General features: G+C 42.2%; 1 protein-coding gene across 1 annotated transcript in view; it reads right to left on the bottom strand.

The window, feature by feature from the left end:
• Nucleotides 1-1938: 1938 nt before the first annotated feature.
• The window catches only part of LOC129708642 (adenosine receptor A1-like), an 84976-nt gene continuing 68514 nt past the window's right edge, over nucleotides 1939-18400 (bottom strand). Inside the window, exon 2 of the mRNA XM_055654528.1 lies at nucleotides 1939-9123. Coding sequence (XP_055510503.1) covers nucleotides 8466-9123 — 658 coding nt within the window. The 3' untranslated portion in view covers nucleotides 1939-8465. The remainder of the gene's footprint in view (nucleotides 9124-18400) is intronic.

Below are 18400 nucleotides of genomic sequence, written 5' to 3'. Positions count from 1 at the left end.
CAAGTTCTGTCAGGTTGGATGGGGAGCGTCAATGCACAGCTATTTTCAGATACCTGTTCGAAGCTTGGCCACTCCTGTATTGTCTTGGCTGGTAATTTCGTTGTCCTGTTGGAAGGTGAACCTCCGCCCAGTCTGAGGTCCAGAACTCTCTGCAGATTCTCACAAGCTCTGTCATTTTGGATGGGGAGCGTCTCCCAGTTCCTGCCGCTGAAAAACATCCCCACAGCATGATTTGCCACCATGCTTCCTGGCCAGGAGATGTTCAGATCTGGTTTCCTCCAGACCTGATGCTTGGCATTTAGGCCAAACTCAATCTTGGGATCAGACCAGAGAACTTGTTTCTCATGCGAAGCTGCAGTCTGTCCGCGTTTATTTTTTTCTGTCTATGTTTTTTTATGTAGTTTTTGTTATTTTTTGTTGGGGTGTGTGTGTGGGGGGGGTGTTGGAGGGAGGGGAACTTTTAAAATCTCTCCCCACCCCACCTTTTCTCGTCGGGTTTGATCGTTGGGGTGCAACGAGGAACGCCTCCAACTGGAGCGGGGACTCTGGTCGACATCAACCGGATCTCTCTGTAGTCCGGAGCGGGTTGCGGTGGAGGAGCGCTGCTGCTGCTGCTGCTTTCCCTCGACCATCAACTGTGGACGTCGGCCCAGCCCGCGGGTTCCTGGAGGGAGACCGCTTTTCAGGGCTCTCGCAACGGCGACTTCTCCCGCATGATGCGGGGTTGAAGAGCTCCTGGAGCGGGCCAACATCACTTCACTGCGCGGGTTGGTATTGGCCACGGGACTCTGCGAGCGCACGCCGGGGGCTCTAACACCAAGACCCGGTGTGCGACCTCGCACCAGACGTGGCTGATGACAATTGGCCATCGCCAGCCGGGGGGCTTTGACTTTGACTCTGAAAGGGGGGGGGGGGGGGGGGATGGGGTAGAGTGCAGTGGAGATAAGTTTATTTGGCCATCCATCACAGCTATGTGATGGATGTTTATGTAAATTATCTCATGCAGAAACGGCATTTCGTTTGGCAGGGGTCCAAATGACAATTAAATGTATCTTGTATCTTGTATCTTGTATCTTTTGGCAAACTCCAAGCAGGCTGTCATGTGCCTTTTACTGAGGAGTGGCTTCCGTCTGGCCACTCTACCATAAAGGCCTGATTGGTGAAGTGCTGCAGATATAGTTGGCTTCTGGAGCTCTCTCAGAGTGACCATTGGGTTTTTGGTCACCTCCCTGACCAAGGCCCTTCTCCCCCGATTGCTCGGTTTGGTCAGGCGGCCAGCTCTATGAGGAGTCCTGGTGGTTCCAAAGTTCTTCTATTTAAGAATGATGGAAGCCACTGTGCTCTTCGGGACCAACAATGCTGGCAAAATTGTTTTATACCGTTCCCCAGATCTGTGTCTCGACACAATCCTGTCTCGGAGATCTACAGACAATTTCTTTGTCTTCATGGCTTGGTTTTTGCTCTGACATGCACTGTCAACCGTGGGACCTTATACAGCCAGATGTGTGTCTTTCCAAATCATGTCCAATCAATTTAATTTACCACTGGTGGACTCCAATCAAGTGGTAGAAACATCTCAAGGATAATCACTGGAAACAGGATGAACCCAAGCTTAATTTTGAGTATCATAGCAAAAGGTCTGAATACTTATGTAAATGTGATATATCAGTTATTTCTTTTTAATTATTGCAAAATTATTGTGTGTAGATTGATGATAAAAAAAATGGATTTAATCCATTTTAAAATAAGGCTGTAACATAACAAAATGTGGAAAAAGTGAAGGGGTCTGAATATTCTGAATGCACTGTATGAAAATGTGAACGCCATATTCAAGAATAGCTTCTTGAACATCAGGCTCTTGAACATTACACAACACTAACCTCAACTATGAACTATAGACTATCTCTGGTTGCACTAAAGATGGGGCATTTATTTTTGCACAATTATTAGAGGTATTAATTTATTGAATTTTTCTTTTATTACATATTACCTTTGTATATTGTGTTTTACAGGCCTTCTATGCTGCTGCAAGTATGAATTTTATTGTTCCATTATTGGTACATATGACAATTAAACACTCATGACTCAAAAAAAGACACATAGTGCTGGAGTAACTCAGTGGGTGCGGCATAATCGGCTGGAGAACATGTGGATAGATGACGTTTCTGATCGGGACCTTTCTTCAGACCAGCCTTTATCAGACGTGCCAATCTGAGGAAGGGTCCTGACCCTTATAAAGAAGGGTCCTAACTCGATATGTCACCCATCCATGTGCTTAGGAGATGATGCTTGACCTGCGGAGTTACTGCAGCACTTTGTGTTGATTTAGTAAACCTTCAGCTGCTTGTATCCACTCTTGACTCTCTCTTGACTCTTGATCCAAGAATAGCCAATAATGCATTTTATTTGGTATTGATCAACAACAACATTAACAATAAGAATGCATGTTCCTCCCAAAAAATGACTCGATTTCCCAGCAAAATGACTGCACTATTGTATAAATGTTTCCTGTATTTCCTGCTTTGCAGGAATTTCACTGTTAAACAGCCACTATCTAGTGATAATCTTTCAACAAGGTCAGTTCTACTTTACATTGCCCCAATAAAAACTGTCAATTTTATGGAGATGAAATAGTATGAAACACTACAGCCAGTATCACATCCATTTAATTTTAGAAAATGATTGAAAAGGAAAACAGGTTAATACGAACCCTTAATATTCACAAGTGTTTCAGATGCTATAAAGCCTATGAATGCCCGGTTTTGAAATCATGGCATTGACATCTGCTAAATTGCAAAATTCAAGCATATTCATTCATTTCTCAAGTTGCCATCGTTAAAATTAATTTAATGCAGTGGAACTTATTCACAGTTGTCTATATCACAAAAGGGATACCCTGAATTCACATCTAGATTTATGGGGAACATTGAGGAATGTCAAACCATCACTTTGCTTCTCACTCTGACTTTCTTCCTCGTAAAGCTGCAACTGCAACAATAGAAAGATAAAAGAGATTCCTCTGAAGTCAATAAAGTATTTTTGTGAGGTTACTGACACATAAAATAGATTTGCCATCTTCCCTAGAATATATATTGTGCGCAGATTTTATTTCAAAATTGCAGAGACCAACAAATTATTGATTTCAAAAATCTTTAAATAACCGGATTTTTTTAAATTGAATTGTTAATGACCGTGCGTTAGAATGTGTAGTTCTTTAGAACATTCTCTCATGAAGCCTAACCTCTACATTTGCAGATCACTTGATTTCTCTCTAAAAGAAGAATTTATTTTTAAAGGAAATCCATTATCCTATTAAGGATGGAGGCATAGTGCTAGATTGCAGAAAGCTAGGTTTCATTCCTGGAACTGATTCTTGACATATTATTCTGCAGGAACCAACAATGATCTGGTATTTCACATAAATATTTCACAATTGCAGACTAGACTGCAAATAAGTGGGCATTATCTCACTAGGCAAGCACCCCAGTGTTTCTCGCACCATTAACCACATGACGGTGGTTCAACATGAGTCATTGGTTAATAAGCAAAAATAGAGACTAGCATTTTATCGGGATGCATCACTGCATGGTTTGGGAACAGCTCCATTCAAGTCCACAAGAAATTCCAATGAATTTTGGTCGCAGCCCGGACCATCGCGCAAACCAACCTCCCTTCCATTGATTCCATCTACACCGTGCTGCCTCGTTAAGGCTACCAGCATAATCAAGGATGAGTCTCACCCTGGTCACTCCCTCTTCTCCCCTCTCCCATCAGGCAAGAGGTACAGAAGTATGAAAACGTACACCTCCAGATACAGGGACAGTTTTTTCCCAGCTGTTCTCAGGCAACTGAACCATCCTATCACCAACTAGACAGTGGACCAGAGCTACCATCTGCCTCATTGGAGACCCTCAGGCTATCTTGCACTAAATGTTACTCCCTTTATTCTGCATCTGTACACTGTGAACGGCTTGATTGTAACCGTGTATAGTCTTTCCACTGACTGGATAGCACACAACAAGAAGCTTTTCATTGTACCTTGGTACAGGTGACAATAAGCTAAACTCAACTAAACTGAAACGTGTCTGATTTTTCAACCTCTTTTACGGACGGATGCCAAAGTTAATTGGAACACCTTTATGCTGCTCAGATTGAAATCAGCCAACATAACACAAGTTCTGAATCTAAACTAAAACCTTCTGCATAGGATACTTTACGTTTGAATTTTTAAAGAGATGCATTTGACTGTCAATGAATTGATGTCAGACATTTTTTAGTTTGATCTGTAACAAAGTGAGGCTCAAACCCAAATATATAAAGGTGGAGAAAATATTACATGAAATATAATTATCAGCAGGTAATGAGGGATGAAAGTAATTCTTATTATGACAGTGGCTATTGACATCTCTATATAAACCAGTGTGTAGGAGTAGGAGAGAACTTAAGGTCAGTCATTCCCATATCTAATATTCAACAGATTCCACTGAATCATTTTGCGGATAATATATGCCTTTCCTGAACCGGTGGCATTGGTGAAGAGGAAGGCACTTATAATTTTTGCAATATAATTCATTAACTGTGTCTCTTCAAGAGAGTTAGATTTAGCTCTTAGGGCTAAAGGGAATCAAGGGATACGGGGAAAAAGCCGGAACGGGGTACTGATTTTGGATGATCAGCCATGATCATATTGAATGGTGGCGCTGACTCAAAGAGCCGAATGGCCTACTCCTGCACCTATTTTCTATGTTTCTATATTTCTTACGTTAGATCAGCTTTGCTAAGTAGCGCGGCTGGTAGAGCAGCTGCCTCACAGCACCAGGGACCCGGGTTCGATCCTCACCTCAGGTGCTGTCTGTGTGAATTCTCCCTGTGACTGCAAGAGTTTCCTCTGGGGGTTCCAGTTCCCACATTCCGAAGATGAGCATGTTTGTATGTTAATTGGAGATTGTAAATTGCCCCTAGTGTGCAGGAAGTCGATGCGAAAATGAGATAACATGGAACTGGTATGGACGTGCATTCGATGGACAGCATGATCATGGTGGGCTGAAGGGCCCTCTCCATGCTACGTTGTCCAATGCTGTTTCATTTGCTTTCTTTGCAATTTTCTGTTTATATTACCGATTCCAAGCATCTTTACTTTCCTTTCATTCCTTCATTTAACTTACTCTTTAGGGTCCCTAAATATCCTGAATATTCTAAATATCCATGGAACGCCAAATGCCAACAACCTTGATATGACCGATTATGTGGCTTCTATTCAAGGCTTCTACTGGGCAGTTTTACCCTGTTGTGTTCACTCCAGTTGCAATGCCAGCAATGGAGGAACTGAAACTCAAAGAGAAATAATGATTTCAAAGAGAGATGGTAAGAATTTGCTGATAATGATTTTTGGAAAAGCATTGCAGATGAAAATATTTTCAGTAGTACAATCAGAATGAACAATATTAATAATCGATACCAAGTGTTGTAGCAGTGTCCAAAGAAAATATTGCAATAAGTACCTTCATCACAACAATTGAAAGATAAAACCATCGACCAAAAGACTTCGGAGTTATATAGAAACATAGAAAATAGGTGCAGGAGGAGGCCATTCGGCCCTTCAAGCTAGCACCGCCTTTCATTGTGATCATGGTTGATCATCCCCAATCAATAACTCGTTGATCAACCAAAATGGTTGATCAACCCAATCAATGCCATCTCCCCATACCCCTTGATCCCACTAGCCCCTAGAGCTCTATCTAACTCTCTCTTAAATCCATCCAGTGATTTGGCCTCCACTGCCCTCTGTGGCAGGGAATTTCACAACTCTCCGGGTGAAAAGTTTTTTCTCACCTCAGTCTTAAATGGCCTCCCCTTTATTCGTAGACCGTGGCCCCTGGTTCTGGACATGCCCAACATTGGGAACATTTTTTCCTGCATCTCGCTTGTCCAGTCCTTTTATAATTTTATATGTTTCTATAAGATCCCCCGCTTTCAAGAGAGGGCTAGATAGGGCTCTTACAAATAGCGGAGTCAGGGGATATGGGGAAAAGGCAGGAACGGGGTACTGATTGGGGATGATCAGCCATGGTCACATTGAATGGCGGTGCTGGCTCGAAGGGCCAAATGGCCTACTCCTGCACCTATTGTCTATATCCTTCTAAACTCCAGTGAATACAAGCCTAGTCTTTTCAATCTTTCCTCATATGACAGTCCCGTCATCCCAGGGATCAATCTCGTGAACCTACGCTGCACTGCCTCAATCACAAGGATGTCCTTCCTCAAATCAGGAGACCAAAACTGTACACAATACTCCAGGTGTGGTCTTACCAGAGCCCTATACAACTGCAGAAGAACCTCTTTACTCCTATACTGAAATCTTCTTGTTATGAAGGCCAACATTCCATTAGCTTTCTTCACTGCCTGCTGTACCTGCACGCCAACTTTCAGTGACCGGTGTACAAGGACACCCAGGTCTCGCTGCACCTCCCCTTACCTAACCTAACCCCATTGAGATAATAATCTGCCCCCTTGTTTTTGCCACCAAAGTGGATAACCTCACATGTATCTATATTATACTGCATCTGCCACACATCTGCCCACTCACTCAACCTGTCCAGGTCACCCTACAACCTCTTAACATCCTCTTCACAGTTCACACTGCCACCCAGCTTTGTGTCATCTGCAAACTTGCTAGTGTTGCTCCTAATTCCCTCTTCCAAATCATTAATATATATGGTAATATATATGGTATGCAGCATGGTACTGAGCCTTGCGGCACTCCACTCGCCACTGCCTGCCATTCTGAAAAGGACCCGTCACTCCTACTCTTTGCTTCCTGTCTGCCAACCAATTTTCTATCCTTGTCAACACCCTACCCCCAATACCATGTGCTCTAATTTTAGTCACCAGTCTCCAGTGCGGGCTTTCTGTCCAGTTCAAAGGCTTTCTGAAAGTCTTTATCCACTTCATCCATTTTACTTGTCACATCCTCAAAAAATTCCAGAAGATTCCCTTTCATAAATCCATGTTGGCTTCGACTAATCATTTTACTGCTATCCAAATGCCCCATTATTACCTCTTTAATAATTGACCCCAGCATCTTTCCCACCACCGAAGTCAGGCTAACTGGTCTGTAATTCCGTTTTCTTGAATTCCACAGATTCACCACCCTCCGGCTAAAGAGGTTCCTCCTCATCTTCATTTTGGAGATGTGTCCTTTTATTCTGACACTGCGCCCTTTGAGTTTAAACTCCCCCATCACTGGAAACATCAAATCGATCTTCTCAAGGGTAACTAAGGATGGGCATCAAATTATTTATAATAACATATTACATTTTTTAATATGTTATTTTTGCTATCATTTCCAGAGATAATGTATGAATTAAGTAAATGAAAAGCAATTTGGAGTGAAAATAAACAGTTGATCATATTGGGAGCATGTGTATGAAGTGATACAATGCTAAACATTTAATATATACATGGAAATAGTTCAAGTTTGCCTTTACTCTCCTGCATCAGAATGTAGTAACTCAAATTAAATATAGAAGAATATCATATACATGTTGTTTTTTACAAACTCTGTTTTCGGCAGCAAGATATATACATACGTACAGTAACATCAACACAGCTAATATTCACCAATGCCAGTGCAAATTTGAGGTCAAAAACTGTTTTCTGTCTTTTAGCATGTTGATAAGGATTATGATGCCAATTTAAAATACAAGCTTAATAGTTTTGCTTATTTTCAACTAAAATTAAGGCTTGCTGGTTATATCTTACTGTGTAGAATGGCAAAGTGAATTCTTTTGTCACAAAAATGTACATAATTTATTAAAATCCATTTGCTGGTAAAGTATATTGTCAGACTATTATGTTCTTTAAAATGATTCACAGCTATGGCCTTAAGCTCTGCTTTCTTTTAAAATACATCAATGTTCCGATTCAGACAAAATGCTGGAGTAACTCAGCAGGACAGGCAGCGTCTCTGGAGAGAAGGAATGGGTTCCAAAGATGCTGCCTGGCCCGCTGAGTTACTCCAGCATTTTGTGTCTATCTTCGGTTTAAACCAGCATCTGCAGTTCCTTCCTACACAGTGTTTCGATTTAAATTGGCTCCATGTTGCTGAAAGTCTCCTTCTTCTGTAAAGTTGCTCGTCACTCAGTTGTCCAGCAATCCATCATCATGTTAGTGCTTCAGTGCCTTTCTCTAAAACTGAGAACCTTGTGAGCTCGACAAGGAAGCAAATTATAAGAAAAAACAGAGGAGGAACAAAGAGTTGTCAAAGCTTCAACAGATATGTTCTAAATGTTTCAAAAAGATTCTTTGCTCGATAGCAGGTGACTTTGACAGTTGTCATTTTGCAAGTTTATTTTTGCGTCAGAATATTCTGATGCTCTTTCAGTTAAATCAATAGTAATGTAATGAACTCAGCATCGATAATGATCTGATTATCCAGGGCAATTACTTCAAGTACAGTATATAAGTTACATAGTACTTCTCTGTTCCCTTCTACCTCTTAACTGTTCTCTGCTTAAGTTATTTGAGTTGTGATCTTTGTTACAGCAAATGTAATGGCTCCATATCTGGAGAAAGGTCACTCGAAACTTGTTGATCTTGAAAGCGTACACAATGGGATTTACAGCAGAGTTTGCGTGTGTTAGAAAGATGGCAATGTACAGTACTATACTCGGTTTGTGGCACGAAGGACAAAATAGTGTAATGCAATTGATGATATGTAGAGGAAGCCAACAAATTGCAAATAACAGCAACACTAGAGCCAACGACTTTGCGAGTTTTAGCTCCTTCCCGAAGTACCTTCGTGGGTCAGTATTGTTGATTGAGATGTTTTGGTTCAGATGTTTCCGTATAAGATTAAATATCTCCACATAGATCACAAAGATCAGTACAAGAGGTAGCAGCACCCAACCAAAGAAGTTGAAGTAGACCATATAGTCCATACTGATTACAGTCTCAAACTGGCACACAATGATATTGTTCATGCGACTGGAGTTCTCTCCACTTTGGGTAACTTCAGTGTACTTGTTCCATCCAAACATGGGAATCATGCCAACAATTATAGATATGGCCCAGCATAGAAACACAGCAGTTCCAGCTCGTCTCTGTGTCACGATACTCTTGTAACTGTAGAGGAAGAACAAGAGAACCGAGTGAAATCATCAATGCACATAAGCTTATTTATTTTATTTTATTTTCTGTCAATTTATTTTCTGAATGATTTAAGTATGATATCTAATTTAGCTCAAAGTGCTTGAGTTGCGTTATAAATGGCCATGGACTGACAGGCCCACCATATCTCCATCACAATAGATGCCAACCTGAGTTTTCCATCGATATAAGGAGGAAAGCTAACGTCTCCCTGCCCTGGGCCCCACGTGGACTCACACCTATTTACCCCCTCACCCACCCACCCCCCCCCCCCCCCCCCCCCCTACATTCCTTCCTCTAACTTCATAATTCGCAACTCGCCATTCCTTTTGTTTCATACTTTTTTTTCATTTCTGTCCTTTGTCCAACCATGTTGCTATCAAACCCCCCTCGCTTACGTTCACCTATTACTTACCACAATCTGTCCCACTCCTCCTTTATTCTAGCTATCTTTCCCCCACCCCACTCAAAAATCAGTCTGAAGAAGTTCCCAACTAAAAACATCACCTATCCACATTCTCAGAGATGCAGCCTGACCTACTGATGTATCCCAGCACTTTGTGTGGGTTTTTTTGGAAACCAACATCTGCAGTTTTGGAAAGCAGCATCTGCAGTTTCTCATATATGTTAGGTATCTCCAAGATAATCTCTGATAAAGGAACATGGAAATATAGTGTCTAGGGTGTAACTCACAGCATAAACCTTCATTTGGAGTTACATATAATCAAAACGTGACTGGCATACATTGATTGATATTCAAATCATTTTAAATAGAAGGCAAAGCACAGAACCAAGTCCAAGTAATAGATGACATGAAAAACTTGCCTGCTCTATAGACAATGATTTGTCACTCAGAGTAGCTTGCCAATATTGCTAAATATTTACCTAGCAGGGAAAAAGAATTGTTCTGAATTCAGCAGGGAATGAATATTTAAATTATAATTAGTTAATTGATTAAGGTTAAAATCGCACAATCAGCATTATCGTGCGAGCACATGGGTCTAGCTTAGATGTGGCATTTTGGTTGGTATTGACGAGGTGGGCAGATTGGCCTGGGTAGAGCCTGTTTCAGTGCTGTATGACTGTGACTGTGACACATTGACCAACGTCTTTGCTTCAGGCCCCTGGAAGTGGAGTGCATGGTGGTGTAAAACCTCACAGCATATTGCGAGCATAGCTCAGGCACTGCCAACCCACCATGACATCAATTTGATTAGTAAAAGGAAACTCCGGAGTTGAATGCTCATCTGCAGTAAGTCACTTTCCAACAAACATTGCTCTCTTAGTCAGTCAACGTTAATGCTGAATTCTGAAGATGTTTTACACTATGTTGGGTACAAAATCCTTGTCACACCCTATCCAATTTATTTACTTCGGCTGTTCTATTTAATTTACAATCTTGGTGTAGTTTAGTTTAGTTTAGTTTTCAGAAACAGCGCGGAAACAGGCCCTTTGGCCAACCCAGTCCGCCCCGACCAGCGATCCCCACACATTAACATTATCCTACACTAGGGCTGATTTGCAATTTTACCAAGCCAATTAACTTACAAACCTGTATGATTTTGGTGTGGTGGAGGAAAGCAGAGATATCGAAAAAAAATGCATGTGGTCACGGTGAGAACATGCAAACTCCACGCAGACAGCACCCGTGGTCAGAATCGAACCCGGGTCTCTGGTGCTGTATAAGGCAGCAACTTAGAAACATAGAAACATAGGTGCAGGAAGAGGCCATTCGGCCCTTCGAGCCAGCACCGCCATTCATTGTGATCATGGCTGATAGTCCCCAATCAATAACCCGTGCCTGCCTTCTCCCGACTCTCCCACTGCGCCACCGTGTAAATTCGCCCAACTCCACACTGTACTTTGGAGTTAATCCATGTCTGAACAGAAGTTCACCAGTCTCGAATCTTCCACGATGCTGACGTCTGAAGTACACAGTTTGTTCAAGTCAAACAAAAGGTAAAAATTGGCCTGGACATGGAATAACTGAGCAGTGTACCTTATTCATTATTCATGGGAAAGATATTACAATTATGTTATTTGAAGTAAGACCAGATAATCACCATGTTGTTTTTTTATTTTACAATCTTAAGGTCAGATCAAATGACTTCAAAGAATGTGTACTTTACTCATTCCTACGTCATGTGCTGGAAATGCTCAGCTGAACAAGCAGCACTGATGGAGTGATAAACAGAGCTAACATTTCGGGAAAAGGATCTCTGATCAGAAACAATTTAATAGTGTCGCAAAACGTAATTCAAAAACCACCTACTTTAATAATCTGAAAAAGGATATCGCCCCGAAACGTCACCTATTCCTTTTCTCCAGAGATGCTGCCTCACCCGCTGTAACTCCAGCATTTTGTGTCTACCCTCGAGTTATACCAGCATCTGCAGTTCTTTCTTGCATACTTTAATAGTCTCCTGGAAATGCTTAGGAATAAAACCATGCTGACATTTTTTCACGCAATGGTGATCTTCTGACCTCATGTTCATAGTTATTGAATCCATTTATTACCACCTTTGTAACATTACCCAGATTCTAAGCTGTTGCATTCTATCCACTACTAAATTCGTCATCTGTGCCCTCATTATCCCCAATATTTCACGTAAAAATAAGTTGCAAAATATAAATTCACATGTCGGTGCATAAAATCATGAGAGAAATATATTGGGTAGATGCACAGTCTCCTGCCCAGAGTAGGTGAATGGAGGACCAGAGGACATAGTTGTAAGGTGAAGGGGAAAAGATTTATAGGAATCTGAGGGATAACTTTTTCACACAAAGGGTGGTGGGTGTATGGAACAATCGGCCTTTTTCCACACTGTATCACTCCAGGGCTCCATATGATGGTTTGCTTAATATCCTCCTTTGAGACAGAAACTCTAGAAAATGGTAAGGAGACCAAGTCTTGATGGGATATTGTGTAAGGGTCTTTCTCATCATAGACAGAGAGAGCACAGAAGCACCCATTAAGTGGTTTATTCAATGGATATATTCTCCAAAAAGCACTCTTTACTAGTTTGAATGCATTCTATGCATCTTGTGTGAAATTTGAGTGGTCTTTAATGTGTGTGGAACTGCCATTTGATGGCCATTTAAATGGCATGTGAACATAAAACTCAACAGCCTGCAATCCTCGTTGATTTATAACTGCAAATTACACTTATTTTCTGAACTTGGGGGCTCCAAGTGATATTGGGATGGCATTAGATAAATGCTGCACAATGATTAATGTCACCAGGTGTAAATTTAACACACGGAAATGCTGGAAGTGAGACCATGAAAATTATAATTACTATTAAAAATTAATGAAGCTATCAAAAAAACAAAGTTGGTAAAATATAAATATAACTTAAAACATTTAAAGAAACTAAAACAATCAAACAAAATCTGAAGCGATCGTATTGTAGGAAGGAATTGCAGATTCTGATTTACTCCAAGGATAGACTCAAAATGCCGGGGTAACTCAGCGGGTCAGGCAGCATCTCTGGAAAAACTGAGTAGGTGACATTTCGGGTCGGGACTTCAGACTGGTTGCCTCACAACTCTAGAGACCTGGATTCGGTCTTGACCACAGGTGCTGTACTCCAAAGATGCTTCCCGACCCACTGAGTTACTCCAGCATCTTGTGTCTATCTAAAGATATAATTCTTCCCTTCCATTCTTCCCCGCCCTAATGATACCAATGGAGAAGAATGATCTGTGCCAGTTTAAATCTCACGTAAGTTACTCAAGTAGTGGGAAAATATTCACAATTCATGCTAAACGTCACAAGTAACATCGGCAAACGTCCATCAGCACAGTGGCACAGCTAGTAGAGCTGCCACTTCACAGAGATCTGGATTAGATCCTGACCTAGGGTGCTGCATGTTCTCCCTGTGTATACCTGTGTTTTCTCCTGATGCTTTGGTTTGCTCCCACATCACAAAACGGTGGGGGTTTGGAGGCTAATTGGCCTCTGTAAATTGCCCATAATGTGTCGGGAGTGGATGCGATATTGAGATAACAAAGGGGGTGATGAATGGTTGGTGTGGACTCGGTGGGTCAAAGGACCTATTTCCATACTGTATCTCTAAACTAAACTAATCAGCAAGCTCTGAACTCTTGCAGTAACAGACACCTAAGCAGAAATCATGAACTTGCTGGAATGTATGTGTGAAATTCCAGCAGCTATTTGTGGAATTGCTCAGCATATCCCTGAAAAAAACCCGAGACCTTTAGTTTAGTTTAGAGATACAACGTGGAAATGGTCCCTTCAGCCCACTGAGTCCTCACTGATCAGCGGGGATCCCCGCACCGTAACACACGCTAGGGACAATTTACACTTATGCCAGACCAATTAACCTACAAACCTATACATCCTTGGAACCTGTACATTATTAGAGATGTTGTGACCTTTGCGATAATAAAGTTAACATTTCAATCTTAGTGGAAGTGGAACATGATTTTTTAAATTTTAAATAAACATTTTTCTCCCCTCTCTATGTCCACTGTAAACACAAACACTCTCCCAGGTGCATGGTTCACAGTTATAGGTAACCACAGATGCTTCATTCAAACGTTCAATGTTCTCCATGCCACAAGGTTAAAATAATTGTAGTGGCATCTCAGTTCCCAAGTTGCCTTCCAATTGGTTAAAATATCATTAGCAATGGAAAATAGAACGTAGAACAGGCCTATCAGCCCACCATGTACATGCCACACTCAATGCCAAGTTTAACTGATCCCATCTGCCTGTACATGATCCATATCCCTCTATTCCCTCCACTTCCATGTGCCTATCTAGAAGTCTCAAACCCCACTTTTGTATATCTGCCTCCACCACCACCCCTGGTAATGTGATCCTTGCCCCTACTCTGTGTAAAATCTTGCCCTGCGCATCTTCATTAAACTTTCCCCCCTCTCACTATATAGCCATGCCTTCTCTAGTGTTGACCATTTCCACCCTGGGAAAAGGGTTTTGACTGCCAAAGTATTAGCTCAAGTAGTAAGCAAAAAGCTAGACCTTGTAGACCAGACGTCCGGGAATTAACATCCACAATTGGTTAGAATCTCACAGCAGGGTAAGGCAAATTAAAAACACAGTGCACTTTCCTCAGGAGTTTCTCTACCTGATTATTAAGCCTAGATTAAGCCTTCTAAGACATGGAGCATATGGATATTTTTATGGCAATTCGTTTGTTCAGTCCTCATTGTCAAAGTTTTGTGTTTATAGACTTTAGAGAGCGTAGGCCATTCGGCCCACCAAGTCTGCGCCGACCAGCTAGGTCACAATTTGAAGGACAATATTACAAATTACCAAAGCCAATTAACCTGCAAACCTGTACAGCTTTGGAGTGTGGGAGGAAACCGGGGCACCTGGAGAAAATCCACATTCACAGTCGCGGTCACAGGGAGAATGTACAAACTTCGTACAGACAGCACCCTTAATCAGGATTGAACCCGGGTCTCTGGTGCTGTAAGGCAGCTACTGGACTGCTGCACCACTGTGAGATACTCAGGGAGTATTGCAAACATTTCAGTGCTGATTGACAGTGTGCACTCTATCAACCATCCTCTGCTCATTAACAAGGCACAGCTTACAGTCTACTCAATGCTTACCATCTAATTCAAGGCCAAATGAAAAGCTGATACTGGAGCATTATGAGAAAGATAAGAAGGAATAAATGGAGGAAGATGAAGAAATAGGCAACCTCTAAGGTCCAGAGTCAAAACCTCTAAACCACTTAGCTCTGAAAAAGGTTCTCAACCTGCCGCATTGTCTGTCCATTCCTTCCACAGAGGCTACCTGACCCGCTGAGTTCCTCCAGCAGTTTGTTTTTAACTTCTAAAGCCACTTCTTGCGCAGGTTGATAAATTATTTTTCATCAGCTGGTAAAATGACAGTACTTGTAACCCAGCCAGTGTGTGCAAGTGGTTGATGGCGAGCTGCTGCCTTTCAATGGAGGAGAGTCCAGGAGATGACCTCAAAGAGATGTGGAGTAAAAATAATCAGCACTGTATGATGCCACTTCACCACAGACAATCTGAGCTGCCTTGCGGACAGGCACAGTCAGAGATTAAAACGTGAATGTTGTCCTGAGAAAGTACATCTCTTTCATGGAGAGGAGAGGAATGAAGACTTGAAACATCATAATGACTTATTTTTCTTTCCTATGTTTCATGAAGACTTTTGATTCATTTTCTTAATGCCTACTCCAGTCGCAGATATTTGTTGAGTTTACAAAGCAATGAACCAGGAGCTGGGAAGTCAAGAGTCAGAGAGTCAATTTAATTGTCATTTGGACCCCTGGAGGTCCAAACGAAATGCCGTTTCTGCAGCCATACATTACACACAAATAGACCCCAGACACAACATAATTACATTTAACATAAACATCCATCACATAGCTGTGATGGAAGGCCAAATAAACTTCTCTCTCCACTGCACTCTCCCCCCCCCCCCCCCGATGTCAGAGTCAAAGTCCTAGCCCCCGGCTGGCGATGGCGATTGTCCCGCGGCCATTAAAGCCACGCCGGGTGGTGCGAGGTCGCACACCGGGTCTTGATGTTGGAGCCCCCGGTGTGCGCTCGCAGAGTCCGCGGCCATTCCAGCCGCGCGGGGCAGTGATGTAGGCCCCGCTCCAGGAGCTCTTCGACCCCGCAACTCGGGCGGGAGAAGTCGCCGCCGCAGAAGCCCCGAAAAGCGGTCTCCCTCCAGGGAGCCGTGGGCTCCCGGCGCCGTCGTCCACAGACCTGTAGAGAGCCTCCGACTCTCCGCAGCAGCAGCAGCAGCAGCAGCAGCAGCAACAGCAACAGCATCAGCAGCAGCAGCGCTCCTCCACCGCTCCGGACTCGGCCAGCTCCGCGACGGCAACGTGTGAGTCGACACCTGAGTCCCCCGGTCTCTTCCTGTTGGAGGCCCCTCCTCGTTGCGGGCTCAACGACGCCTGAGACCCGACGAGAAAAGGTCGGGTCTCCAGTGCAGGGAGAGATTCAAAAAGTTTCCCCCCCCCCTCCCCACCCCGCCCCCCACCCCCCCACACACACACCCCAACATAAAATAACAAACACTACATAAAAACACAGACAAAAATAATAAAAACGCGGACAGGCTGCAGAGGCCGCTGCTGGCGGGAATAAGTGGGAATAATCTAGTACATTTTGGGCTAACAGAGATATGATGGACCAAATGGCCTCCTTTTGTGCTGTAATTTTGTTTCAAAATTCGATGATTCTTGGTGGCTCCATTGCCACTTTTGTGGAGCAGTGATTCTAGTTCTTAGTAATCGGTTGCTTAACAGATTGCATAACTGTGTTCATCTCTAGCGCTATCTGCGTCGTGTTTGCATCTTTTTGCTGAGATTATGTGGCTTTTCCCTTGGGTGCTCCAGTTTCCACCCACATCCCGAAGATGTGCTGAATGGTGGGTCACTGTAATTTATTATGACTACAGATGGGTGGTAGGGGAATCGGTGCGGAGATGATGAACAAGTGACAGATAATGTCACGGGGAAATTAGTGGCAAACAGGAATGTCTCCAAAAGCTGCCATGGACTTGATGGAATAAATGGCCTACTTTCATGAACTTAAAAAAATCTGGAAAAAAATAAATTTCACTTACACAAAGAGTCGCCCGACTTGGGGGCCATCTTGGATTTCCATTTCATCTTCGCTGTACAACTCTCTGAGTCCCTTACACATCTGCATGACAATAACGATACTTTTCATGTAAAATTCTACTAACAGAGCCCTACAAACATAACAGCTATGTTCATTATTAATTTAACATTATATGAGAAGCCAGTGACTAAAAGCATATTGATGAAGAATATCAACTGCTTCTAATTGTTTCAAATGTAAAATAAATGTCTTATCAAGAGAACAATTTGTGCGACCTGCAGTTCAGTTAATTCCATTGTAATTACTTTCTAATTGCAGAAGCAATTCAAAATTATTATAAACACAGAAATCTGCAGAGGAAACACATGGGATCAGATGCACTCAGAACATAATCTCCAGTTAATCTTAAACTCTGAATATTGTTGTCTGTGTACACTACAAATACAAGGAGGTCATCTCCAATGTAAATGTTATTGTATTCTATAACCTGATTAGAAAAATCTCTTGGGTTGTATCAATAAAAACCCAAATTGTGGTTCATAAGGTCATAAGGTCATAAGGTCATAAGGTCATAAGTGATAGGAACAGAATTAGGCCATTTGGCCCATCAAGTCTACTCTGCCATTCAATCATGGTTGATCTATCTCTCCCTCCTGACCCCATTCTCCTGGCTTCTCCCCATAACCCTTGACAAGTGTACAAATCAAGAATCTCTCTATCTCTGCCTTAAAAATCTCCATTGACTTTGCCTCCACAGCCTTCTGCGGCAAAGAAATCCACAGATTCTCCACCCTCTGACTAAAGAAATCCCTCCTCATCTCTGTCCTAAAGGAACATCCCTTAACTCTGAGGCTATCACCTCTCGTCTTGGAGTCTCCTACTAGCACAAACATCCTCTCCACATCCACTCTATCCAAACTTTTCACTATTCCATAAGTTTCAATGAGATCCTCCCTCATCCTTCTAAACACCAGCGAGTACAGTCTCCAGTGTCGTCAAATGCACCAATGCAGTTCCAAAGTAGTTGATACTTTTCTACTGAATATTGTCTATTTTTTTTAATTGAAGGATTGTTTTTTACATTGCTGGGTATAATCGTTTGTTCTTCAAATGAATTTCATTGCTTTTATAGTTTCTTTCATTTGGCTCCATGCCTCCTGATTGACATAATGCATTGTGCGTCATTTTCAGAGATTTGAGATCATATTGATGATCTGAAGAAGGGTCTCGACCCAAATCATTATCTATTCCTTTTCCCCAGAGATGCTGCCTGACCCGGTGACTTATGTCCGCAATTTGTGTCTATCTTTGGTATAAACCAGCAACTGCATTTCCTTCCCACACATTTTCATATCTTATATGAATTTAGAAAGTATTCAAACTGCATTTGTGATTTCTACAGTGGTTTGGGGTTTTGAATTAAAGTGAGTGCATTTTACTGTATATTAATTGATGACAGAATAGATGTAACCTATTCACTTATTTTAATAGTGGGACAGGATATTATCTGCTTCCTTGCATCTTACTTTAGAAAGCAGCATGAGGGAAAAGAGTGCAAGGTACAGAGAAAAGCAGTCTGCTTCAAGAGGGAGGAGGAGAGGCGGAATGGTATCTTGCGAGAAACCGTATCCACTAACCGTATCCACAA

The sequence above is a fragment of the Leucoraja erinacea genome, chromosome 24 (genome assembly GCF_028641065.1).
Source record: "Leucoraja erinacea ecotype New England chromosome 24, Leri_hhj_1, whole genome shotgun sequence".
NCBI classification, from domain to species: Eukaryota; Metazoa; Chordata; class Chondrichthyes; order Rajiformes; family Rajidae; genus Leucoraja; species Leucoraja erinaceus.
This window is presented reverse-complemented; position numbering and strand designations above follow the sequence as displayed.